Raw genomic sequence first — 12,500 nt, forward strand, 5'->3', positions numbered from 1 at the left:
AAGAGACCTCTCCTCCACACTGAGCTGAGGGAGACCCTCCAGGAGCTCCCTGCGACACTCCTGGCTGCAACTCTCTGCTCCAAACAGATCCTCATAGAACTGCATGGCGTGACTGCTCATTTCCTTTGGATCAGCTGTTATTTGACCTCCTGGCAGTTTCAGACAAGTCAGCAGCTTTTTTTGAGCCACAGATCTCTCAAGATTGAAAAAGAAAGACGTTGGGGCATCCATGTCTTTGAGTTGAAGGAAACGACTCCGCACAAGAGCTCCCTTCACCCTCTCCTGCAGGAAAGAGCTCAACTCCATACGTTTCTCCTTCAGCAGGGTACCAGTGGTGGGATCCACACTCCCATTTAACCCCTCCTCAAGGTTCTTAATGTTGTCCTCAAGATTTTTAATGACTGTTTTTAATCTAGCAGAAGAGTGTGACGTGTACTGCTGACAAAAAACACGAATCTGAGCTTTACCAACCTCCCACCAAAGCTTCAAAGAATCAAACTCAACTTTTCTTAATTGCCACTGATCCCAAAAACACCCAAAGTTTTTACAGAAAACATTGTCCAGTAGAAGCTTGTTATTAAAATGCCAGAAGGACTTAGCCCTTTCACCTGGTGAAATAATCAGCTCCACACTAACAAAATGGTGATCAGTGAAGCCGACAGGCAGAATATTACAATGAATTAATCTGGGGTTGAGAGTTCTGGAGATGTAAACCCTGTCCAGTCTAGCTGCACACACCCTGTTACTGTTAACCCTGACCCATGTATACTGTCTGGATTGTGGATGTTTCACTCTAAATGTGTCCAACAAATCCAGGTGAGAGATGACAGTTTTTAAAGTCTGGGATGAATGTGGATGTGGCTCCTCTCCTATTCTATCCACGGTGAAATCAAGTGTGCAGTTAAAATCACCACCAAGAATGATCTGATCCTGATTATAGATCAGTAACTCCTTTTGGAGGCGGGTATAGAAAGCTACCCTTTCAGCTCCATTATTTGGAGCATAAATATTAGTGAAGCAGAAAACAGTGTCCTCTATTTCTGCTCTTACAATTAAAAGCCTTCCCTTTACAATTTCAGCACAAGAGACGATCTTTACATTTGCAGATGCTCTAAACAAAATGGCTACTCCTGCACTAAGGTTGGTGCCATGGCTAAGGTAGTTAGAGCCCTCCCACCATAAACCCCAATCTGTCTCATCTGATGGTGTGGTATGAGTCTCTTGTAAAAACAAGATATCAATGTTTTTCTGAGTTGAGATCTCAGAGATAAGGCCCCTTTTCTGTCTGTCCCTCCCACCATTAATGTTAAGAGATCCTATCTTAAGACTCCTCATAGAAAGATCAGAGAGAAAGAACAGATAAGTAGACACAAACAGGGAGCAGTAGAAGAAGAATAACACCTTGTGATGCATGATCATTTCTTTGTCTTCTTCACACTCTTACGTCCAACTTTCCTCAGTGCGGTGATGTGCTTTTTAAGACGGAACCGTTTTTTCGCGTCCAGGAGGTCAAACCCAACCTGTCTTTTCAGTATGCTGACTGACTTTATGAACTTTTCAGTATCACTAAAGTAGTCACTGATTTTTACTGATTTGTTGTACGTTTCATCCATAAATTGATTGATTGACTCTAAAGAATAAAGACCAGAGCCACTATTTGGCAAATCAGCAATGGATGCATTGTCTGACTCATAATCTTCATCCATGTCCTCTCCTTCACATGATGCCTGGCTACAACACACTGTCTTACCTTCCTTCAATGAAACATCTACAACTGCAGAACTTGTGGAATCTTCAATTTTATCATTATCTACAGTCTGTGATTTTTCTGTAGCCTGAGAGCTGGTCGAAGCCACCTCTACCTCAGCCACGGCCTCAGCACAAGGCGCAGGCGCGGACGCGGCCTCTGCCGCAGGCACGGACGCGGACGCGGCCTCCGCCCCAGGCGCGGACGCGGACGCGGCCCCCGCCCCAGGGACGGGCACGAACGCGGCCCCCGTCCCAGGCACGGACGCGGACGCGGACGCGGCCTCCGCCCCAGGCACGGGCGCGGACGCGGCCTCCGCCCCAAGCGCGGACGCGGACGCGGCCTCCGCCCCAAGCGCGGACGCGGACGCGGCCCCCGCCACATGCGCCACACTAACAGAGCTGCCCGCGTCAGCGGCAGCACTAGCCGCCTCCTGCTGTCTGTGCGGACACGCAAAACGTTTGTGTCCCACATCACCACACTCAAAACACTTCAGTTGTCCCGAGCTCGCATACACCATATAAGAAGCGTCACCGTGTTTCACTCTAAAGGAAACCTCCAGAGTCTGTGTGGGCGAATCCAAAAACATGAACACCTGACGCCGCAAAGATTGAACATGTTTCAGTTTGGGATCTTTACATCCTAGACTCACAGTTTTGAACCCACTCGCAAACTTCCCAAACCTGCGGAGTTCGTTCTCTAACAAGTTGTTAGAAATAAACGGCGGAACACCGGATACGGTGATCCGCGTAGAGGGAACCGACAACGGGGAAACCTGCACAAACAAATCCCTAATGAACACACCACTCTCAATCAGCTGATACACAAGAGGCTCACTCTTCAGAAAAACAACCACAGCCTTATTCATTCGGGATGCATACAAGAGTTTATCATGGCCTACCTGTTCACCTGCAGCTAACAGAACCTCCTCCACGGTGACAGTACCGTTCGGAGGGACTATCCGAACTCCCTGTCGGAGAGTCGGAGGTGGCGTCTCAGCAGACGCCATTCCTCCCTCCAACCCCTCCAACGATCTGTCTTACACAGCCAACAACACTCAATACAAATATGAAAACAAACTGACCTGATCGTGCACTTTGAAAACAGTAGAAAGGATAGCAAACAATTCAATCTCCGCGCCACTCGCAACACCACCACCGTCACTCACACTCACACTCACACTCACCGGAAACCGGAAACCGGAAACGGAAACGGAAACAGGAGAGAGAGGAGAGGAGAGAGAGAGAGAGAGAGAGAGAGAGAGAGATTTGATTTTACAAAAGAACTTTATTTACAATAAGTAACAACAATTAACAACATACTTTTAGACGGACAAAAGAAAACCAAACACTTAATATCACTCAATAGACTCTTTAGATGCTAAAAACAAAGTTGAAGATGAGTTTTTTGTCTTTGACAGAACAGATTCTCCCTCCATAGCACCGTGTTTCAATAAAATCATTAATATTGGTCATTGCTGTAAAGAAATTAAAATCCACCCAGACTCTGGCTCTTACAAGGGAAAGGAAGAGGTCAGTCACGTCCTTTCCCTGCCTGTTCTCCAACTCTTTCTTCCTGCTGAGATAGATTGCCAGTTTTGCTTGTCCGGATAAAAAGTTTAAAAGTCTCCATTTAACCGCGTTAATTTTTTTGTACCCTGCTCCAAAGATAAAAACTGTTTTTGACCAAGTCACATTAAAACCCATAAAAACCTTCTTTAAAACCCCAAACAGATCGCTGAGTCTGACACACTCTGAAAAACAGTGAAAAACAGTTTCCACAGACCCACAAAAAAAACATTGATTAGACACAGAAGGATTAAAACGAGACACAAAAGAGTTTACGGCTATTGCTCCATTTAAAATCCTCCATTGTAGATCACCAGATCTCTTGTTCAGAGGGCTTTTATAAAAAACTCTCCACACTGGCTTGATGTGGTCAGACACTTTCAACCGTTGTCTCCACTTGGTGTCCACTCTGTTTATCAATACATTCTCATTTAAAACTTTAACACACACACAAAACAATTCCTTACCTCTAACGTTATAAAGGTTCAAACATTTATCATCAGTCTCTTTTGAATGTCTTTCACTTGAAACACAAGATTTCATTGTGAGGCCTATTTCAGGAAAAGGATCACTGTCAATGGGTTCTTCCTTCCTGCTACAGTAATCCTGCAGCATCTCCTTCTCTTCCCCCGTCAGTCTGAGACGCAAACGTGCAGACCGGAGACCAAGAGCAGAGGTCACTGCTGCTGTATTGTTCAGTTCAGGTCCAGCTACGTCCACGATCTGTCTCAGTGTGGTGTTGTCAGTGGAGATGAGAGCATGTCTGAGGCCCATTAAAGATGTGTCCTGAACATCCAGCCGGGCCCCATAGATCAGAGGCTCCTCCAGCAGCCAGTGTAGGGACAGTGTGGGCTCTAGTCTTTTCCATAAAAACAGTTTCCAGGTTTTAAAAAGCCTCTGATAAAAAGCAGACAGGTTGCACAGATTAAAACAGTCAGTATTCATTAAAAACAGTGAGGAGTCCAGTCCTAGTCTGTTCACTTTTTAAAAATGCTGCTGGCCACTGGTCTCCAGACCACATCAGCTGGGCCAGTGAGGAACTTCTGTAGAAACTGCATTCTGAAGGCAGCTACTCTGCTGGCCAGGTGGACCAGACCCTGCCCTCCTTCTTCTTTAGGTAAAAACAGCTCGGCCTGTGGAACCCAATGCAGCTTGTCCCAGAAAAAATCCAACATCACTGATTGCAGTTCTTTAAGGAGTCCAGCAGGGGGCTCTATAGATGCCAGAGTGCCAGAGTCCACAGGAGACCAAGTTGTTTATGATGAGCACTCTTCCTCTGTACGACATTTGTGGCAGCAGCCACCTCCACTTCTCCAGCCTCCCCTTCACTTTCTCCACCACCTCCTCCCAGTTCTTCTGTACAGTGAGCTCATCCCCTAAAAACACACCAAGATACTTAAAACCATTTCTTCCCCATGTTAGTCCTGCTGGTAGGTTGGGCAGCGAATGTGTTTTAAAACCAACTGCTAACCCTTCACTCTTCCCCCAGTTCACTTTTGCAGATGATACTATACCAAAATCTTTTCACAATGTTTTCTATTAAAAACACTTCTTTTTGATTTTTTATCATGACAATAACATCATCTGCATAGGCTGACACAATAAAATGCTTTGAACAGTGAGGTAAAATTAACCCTTCAATGGAAGACCGTATTTTACACAACATGGGTTCAATAGAGATGGAATATAACATCCCTGAAAGAGCACAACCTTGTCTTATTCCTCTCTTCATTTTAAAAGGTGCACTTAGTCCTCCATTGATTTTCAGTACACTCTCAATGTCCTGGTACAAAACCTTGATCATAGCAATGAAACCAGGGCTGAGACCAAAACTCTCCAGAACTTTCCAGAGGTAGAGGTGCTCAACCCGGTCAAAAGCTTTTTCTTGATCTAATGAAATGAGACCAAGGTCTATGTCCAATGAACTAGAGACGTCCAAAACATCAGGAATTAAAGACACATTGTCATGAACAGACCTGCCAGGCACACAGTAGCTTTGGTCCAGGTGTATGATCTGGTCCATTACGTCCTTCAGTCTGTTGGCCAGAGCTTTGGAGAACATTTTGTAGTCACAGCATAGCAGGGAAACAGGACGCCAGTTCTTTATCTCTTGGAGATCACCTTTCTTTGGAAGGAGTGTGATTACTGCCCTCCTGCAGCTGAGGGGCAATGACTCTTCAGCCAGGCTTTCATTTCAAACAGCAAGAAGATCTTCTCCCAGCACATCCCAAAACGTTTTAAAAAACTCAGCAGGGAGTCCATCGATTCCGGGAGCTTTTCCTCCCTCCTAAAAGATAACCTACAATTCTTTGTTTTCATCATCATCATCATCATCATCATCATCCCCGTCATCACCAACATTGTTACACAGTCTCAGTTTGGACACGTACTTTCTTAGTCGATAAGTTTCCTGATCAGAAAAGAGTCTTGTGCCGACTCAAAAAAAAGCCTTTTATCAGCTAAATCATTTTCTATTTTTACACCCCACATATTTTTGTTTTTGTGTAGAAACAGTTTAATTTTTTCTACACTGTAGTCTCTTTTGTTTTTCTGTCTCTGAGAGTATCTGCACTCAGACGTTTCACTGTCAGTGAGATGGGGAGAGTCCTCATCAGCACTGACCTCTGATCCTGGATCAGATTCTTTTGGTTTGTTTTCTGTTTTTCCTTTTGCTTTCTTTGTTGTTCTTTTCTTTTCTTCTAGTGAAACATTTTCACAAGTCTTTGATTTTCTTTTGGAGCGAGGAGTACTAAGAGAAGACTCTTCTTCCTCCATCTCCTCCTCAGCAGGTTCAGTACAGACCCTCCCTTTACCTGCTGCCTGTTGCTCAGTATCAACACTAGACCCATTCCCCACCTCCATCTGCTCACCTGTCTGCTCCTTAAACCCTCCTCCACTCTGTGTCCCCTCACCCCCTCCACTCTGTGTCTCCTCACCTCCTCCACTCTGTGTCCCCTCACCTCCTCCACTCTGTGTCCCCTCACCTCCTCCACTCTGTGTCCCCTCACCTGTCTGCTCCTTAAACCCCCCTCCACTCTGTGTCCCCTCACCTCCTCCACTCTGTGTCTCCTCACCTCCTCCACTCTGTGTCTCCTCACCTGTCTGCTCCTTAAACCCCCCACTCTGTGTCTCCTCACCTCCTCCACTCTGCGTCTCCTCACCCCCACTACTCTGTGTCTCCTCACCTCCTCCACTCTGCATCTCCTCACCCCCACTACTCTGTGTCTCCTCACCTCCTCCACTCTGTGTCTCCTCCACTCTGTGTCCCCTCACCTCCTCCACTCTGTGTCTCCTCACCTCCTCCACTCTGTGTCCCCTCACCCCCTCCACTCTGTGTCTCCTCACCCCCTCCACTCTGTGTCTCCTCATCTCCTCCACTCTGTGTCTCCTCACCTGTCTGCTCCTGTAGCATGTCCTGAACATGCAAAAAGGGGTGAATAACTTTACTATAGCTAATGGAAGCTCACCACACATTAGTTAACTAATTATTGAACTAAATGAGAGCTCACTCCCTACCAACCTGCTAGTCTACTCTTTCCTAGTGGAAGGAGCTATGTAAAATTACTCCTCTAACACCGTTTGGAGGACAGATGAACAAGTTAAAATCACAGCTCCAGGATTATCTGCCTAACATTCATTTCTAGAATAATTAGATTCAAGGATAACCCCTGGTATAGGACTCTAGATTACCCCCCAGAGAGGGAATAACTGTGAACTCCCCTCACTAGGATGTTAGGTGTGTATGAAGTGTGTGATATAAATCAGTAAGACAAGTGTGCCGTGGTGTGACTGCTCACTACTTACCTTCCGAGGTACACAGGGTCTTTAAGGGGAACTTCCAGTCTTTGTGGTGTAAATGATTTCAGTCAGAAAATGATTTCAAAAAGTTTCCGAAAATTTATAAAAACATTTCAAATGATATTCCAAATGCAAAAGAAAAGAAAAATATAAAAAATGGAAAAGGAAAACAAAACTCAAAGACCAAAGTCTAAACCTGTGAGTGTAGACACTTGAGGTTTTAAAAGATCTTGGCTCAGAGACTAAGTCCCAAAATGGGATTTCAAAAGTCAGAGTGACGTGGATTCGTTTAGCAAAGCAAAAAAGAACCTCGATCAGATTTTCTACAGCGTTTTTATAGACAAAAAGTCTCTCTTTTTTCAAGATCCTGTAACACCTCAACAATGCACGTTTGCAGAAACGTGATACATCCACAGGTCATGCCAAGTTCAGGATATCGGTAATACCAAGTTCATATGTGGTTTCAGCTCGAAGACCGTGAACCGAGCAGATACTCAGAAACGCTATACGCCTACGAGCTCCGATGTGGTCTTGCTTCAATGTATGGCACACTTATCTTGACCTCACAGGAGTGTAGGCACTACGAGTGTGTTTAAGTTTAACAGGAAATGTTGAAAGCAGAAAAAGGTTATGACTTTATGACCTATGTATTAAATGATGAAAGAATTAAATGATAATAAAAGGAGAAAAGAAAAACAAATTCAACAATTGCATAACTCTTTCTGATCTTTCAACACCCTCTCTTGCATATTCTTGAATTTGTATTTCCGTAAAAACACATAAAACACACTAAACTTATAAATCAAAAAATCATAAACAAATCAAAAATCAGACCAGAAAACATAAATACCAAAAAACACTTATCAAATCCGGTCAATCAAAACAAAAAGAATGAAAGGTAGAAGAAAAAAGAAAAAAAAATGTAAGTCGTTTCTGGCACCGTCGAGTCAGCCTCCTCCTGGAAGGCTCGCTTCCGAATCCCCTGGGTCGCCGAGGCCATTGAAGTATCCCCCTGACCACCGGTGCTCTTGTATCTGTCCGGAGCCCTCCGTACCCTCATTGACCTCCTCCTCTGACCCTCGGGCAGCTTGGCCCGAGGACTGCGCCTGGAATTCAAGTAATTCAATCTAAAAAGATGAGTGAGATCATAAGAAATTCCCTGCTGGGTTCTGATTCTGATTGCCTCGTACACCTGATATACTAAATAACTTTTTCTTGAGACTAAAATGTTTATCTCTTCACCGTTGATGCCATCTGACATAATTATTCCATGTTTTAAAACTTGACAGATATTGTCAAGAGGCATTCTGTCAGAATGACAGCTATCCTATAGCTATGGAACACATTAAAAAGAGATAGGATGACTTGCTGCAATTTGTCGCGTTTATAGTGATTCTAGTTGGGAATTTATGTATTCAAAAACCCTACAGGTGGAATCCCCACTTACATTGGGGAGTTCCCCTCCCATCAGAAACTGAGGGGTGCTGAACTCAGTCACGTTTAAGCCTCGCAGCTCCATTTCCTGTAGCAGCAGCTGTCTATATTTAGTCTCGTTTTTCTCTGAGTAGTCGGTTTGGCTTCTGCAAGGAGAGAAAGGGTATTGGTTGAACATCTCGTAGCACATGAATTTTCTAGGCTTGTTTGGTTTCTAATGTTTTGAGCTACACATCCCACCTTCTCAGTGAATACGTTTCTTTCTGTGCATAAGCCATTAAAGCCATATACAAAACGACTGCAGCAGTAAATAAGTAAAATGAACAGAGAACGCATGATTTTTTAACTCTATAACATCCTTTCTTCCCTCTCCTGACCTCTTCCACTTTCTGTTCAATTCGTTCAATTTCAGGCAAGTCAATTATCGTTTGGTTTGGCTCCTCAGGGTCGTGCATCCTAACCCCCTCCCCCTCTCGACCCTGTGGAGTCACGGAGAAGAAGAGGGTCAGCCACGACCTAAATTGAAGTGAAGGCCAACATTTTTTTAAAATTTTAAATAAAATAAAAAAAACAAATAAAAAAAAAAAAAATTAAAAGATTAAAAAAAAATAAAAATAAAATAAAAATAAAACACAAACCCAAATCTTACCCTCGGAAGAGCTGAGCAGTCACACGGCTTGTGAAATGTAAAGATAGAGATCATGAGTGTCAACATCTGCATCAGTGGTGATGGGATAAGGTGAAGCCATTTCTCTAGCTCGTCTGGAGTGGCTTTCTTAAACCCATCGACCAAAGCACATTGCTGGCACCATGATCTCACTTGTGTTGTGTGTGTTCTGAGGTTAGGAACATTAATGAGGTTTTCCCTGATAATCTACAGATCTTCTCATAACCTACATGCCCTAACCCCTGTGTGTACCTCTGTGACAACCTGAGAGGCTTGGTCAGGTGGCACAGTGGTATGTGCATTTTTTATTTAATTTAAACAATAATCACTGTCAGTCACTAATCTAAGCTTAGTAATATTCCTTTTCGTTGCATATAAAAGACTCTCCAAAATAGCAGTGACTTCAGCTGTCTGTGCTGTACCTGTACAAGTCCCTGATTTCTTTGCTATCAGAACACCATTGTCATTCTTTATTAAAAATGCCCAAACCGCTTCTTTATCTTCCCCTTGAAAACTACCATCAGTAAACAGGGTAATTTCAGGCAGTTCTTGTGCTTTTTCTGAGCCTGCATCGTCTTTTGCACGCCTTTTAATCTGCCCCTCAATTTGAAATTCAACTCCAGGATCTATATACATCATTTGCCATTTCCCCCACCTACTCATCATAGCTCTAGACCCCCCAGCTGTAGTTTGTTTGGTGGCTTCTTTTATGGAAGGCAGAGGAGAGAAAAATATGAATCTTTTGTTTCCCATGACCTCTTTTAACACCGGCCAAAATCTATAAGCTAGACACAGAAATGTTCCCTCATTTTATTTCAGTTACTGACCATGTGCAGGATAAAAATAGCCAAGCCTGGCAGAAAGCCTAAAGTGATGCAGCCGATGAATATCCCAAAAAAAACACATCCAAAGGGAGTAAAGAAAGAATAGTTAGGTTTTGATTGTAACGCTCTGTGTCTTGCTTCCCACATGGCTGCATCATATGCAGCTCTCAACAGCTGCTGCACCTGGCTCTGTGTGGCTGTCTGTGTTAGTGGTTTTAACACCACATGCAGGATGCCTTCAATTTGTGGGTTTTCACTCCGCCTAGTAACTGTCTGCTCCTTACCTCCTCCACTCTGTGTCTCCTCTCCTCCTCCACTCTGTGTCTCCTCTCCTCCTCCACTCTGTGTCTCCTCACCTCCTCCACTCTGTGTCTCCTCTCCTCCTCCACTCTGTGTCTCCTCACCTCCTCCACTCTGTGTCTCCTCTCCTCCTCCACTCTGTCTCCTCACCTCCATCACTCTGTGTCTCCTCTCCTCCTCCACTCTGTGTCTCCTCACCTGTCCGTCTCCCACCTGCACTGGATCCCTCAGCTTCATCTTTGTATGGACATGCTCTGATCAGATGCCCCTCCCTTTTACAGTGAAGACATTTCATGTTTTCAGAAGTGACATAAATCACATAATCAAAGTCTTGTACTCTCAGGTTGAAAACAAGATTAAGCTCCACATTTCTTTTATTTAAGATCTTATAGACCTGACGTCTGTGAGAGACCACGTGACTGAGCTGTGGGGCTTTACAGCCTGAAGGCAGCTTCTTAATAGGAGAGACTATTTTCCCGTGTCTTGATAACTCCCTTTGCAGAAAGTCATCATTAATAAACGGCGGACAATTTGACAAAACGACCTTCCTAGAAGGCAGAGACAGAGAAGACACGGGAACGAAAGCCCCATTTATGACCACTCCGTTTTCCACCACGGCGCTCGCCTTATCTTAGACAGGATTTTGTAGTCTGTGCAAAGTAATGACACTGGTCTCCAGTTCTTTAGATCCTGAAGGTCGCCTTTCTTTGGCAGCAGAGTGATGACTGCTCTCCTGCAGCTCAGAGGCAGACGACCCCTCTCCAAACTGTCTCTTAAAACCTCCAGGAGATCCTCTCCCAGCACACTCCAAAACACTTTATAAAAGTCAACAGGAAGGCCATCAATACCTGGAGCTTTTCCATTCTGCAGACTCATGACAGCAGAGTAGAGTTCAGACAGAGACAGCTGGGCCTCAAGCTCTGTGTTGTTTTATTGTTTTCTTAACAACAACGCAGTGACAATCAGCGACAGAGACAAACGTTCACGCCACAGAGCTGTGTGAGTGTGTCTGACACTACACACACACACACACACACACACACACACACACACACACACACACACACACACACACAGAGACACACACACACACACACACACACACACACACACACACACACACACACACACACACACACACACACAGACACACACACACACACACACACACACACACACACACAGAGACACACACACAGACACACACACACACAGACACACACACACACACACACACACACACAGAGACACACACACAGACACACACACACACAGACACACACACACACACACACACACACACACAGAGACACACACACACACACACAAACACACACACAAAGACATATTCACACACACACACATTTACAAGTGATAGAAATGTTTGTTAACTAAAGTGAGTTCAGATCAGCTGAACCTCTGATGTGATTGAACACAATTTGTCAAAATATTAAGACATTCCTTTAAATAACATATTATGTGCCATTAATGTCATGACAGGTTTTCTAACTGTGGACTGTCAAAGACTCACTGTGAAGTCGTGGCCTCAGCTCTGAAGTCCAACCCCTCCCATCTGAGAGAGCTGGACCTGAGCTACAACAAGCTGCAGGATTCAGGAGTGAAGCTGCTTTGTTCTGGACTGCTGAGTCCAAACTGTAGACTGGAGACTCTGAGGTAAGACAACAGGTTTAATTTCTCTGTTCAGATTCATATGATGTGAAACTAAACTGTAGACTTCAGGCTGATAATCAAATGATCCACACTGAGGATCTTAATGCTGAAGTCCATTTTCTTCTTCTGTGGTTTTATCCACAGAGTGGTAGCAATTTAAAGCCTTACATTTTAAACCTACATATATAAAACAAATAACTTGTTGTATATTTCACTCTTTACCACCTGAACAGCTGATTTTTAGATAAATTATGAATAATTAAACAAAGAAAAACGGTCATTCCAATTTCAACCATCAGATGTAAAAATAAAGTCAAACACTTGTTTTGTCTGAGATGTTTGTGACACTGTGAGATTCTGAAAGTGTCAAAGGAAATTGAAGACTCTTTGATTGAATGTCTTCTCTATAACTAGAATAAATATTACAGATGTTTACTTAGTTCACTTTTCGTTGCAGACGATCGTCTTTGTTTTTTGGGTTAGGGTTAGGG

At 44.0% G+C, this 12,500-nt stretch overlaps 1 protein-coding gene and 1 long non-coding RNA gene across 4 annotated transcripts in view; one reads left to right on the forward strand and one right to left on the reverse strand.

Moving 5' to 3' along the window:
- The window catches only part of LOC136179133 (uncharacterized), a 207,162-nt gene that overhangs the window by 170,387 nt on the left and 24,275 nt on the right, over positions 1-12,500 (reverse strand). The gene's annotated exons all lie outside the window — the stretch shown is intronic.
- LOC136179118 (ribonuclease inhibitor-like) overlaps positions 1-12,500 on the forward strand; it is a 75,568-nt gene that overhangs the window by 52,382 nt on the left and 10,686 nt on the right. Inside the window, exon 2 of one of the 3 annotated variants that reach the window (XM_065954481.1) lies at positions 11,839-12,012. The exons of the other annotated variants lie outside the window; for them this stretch is intronic. Coding sequence (XP_065810553.1) covers positions 11,839-12,012 — 174 coding nt within the window. The remainder of the gene's footprint in view (positions 1-11,838; positions 12,013-12,500) is intronic. 3 annotated transcript variants of the gene reach the window in all.

This window comes from Labrus bergylta, chromosome 4 (assembly GCF_963930695.1).
Source record: "Labrus bergylta chromosome 4, fLabBer1.1, whole genome shotgun sequence".
In the NCBI taxonomy this organism is placed as follows: domain Eukaryota; kingdom Metazoa; phylum Chordata; class Actinopteri; order Labriformes; family Labridae; genus Labrus; species Labrus bergylta.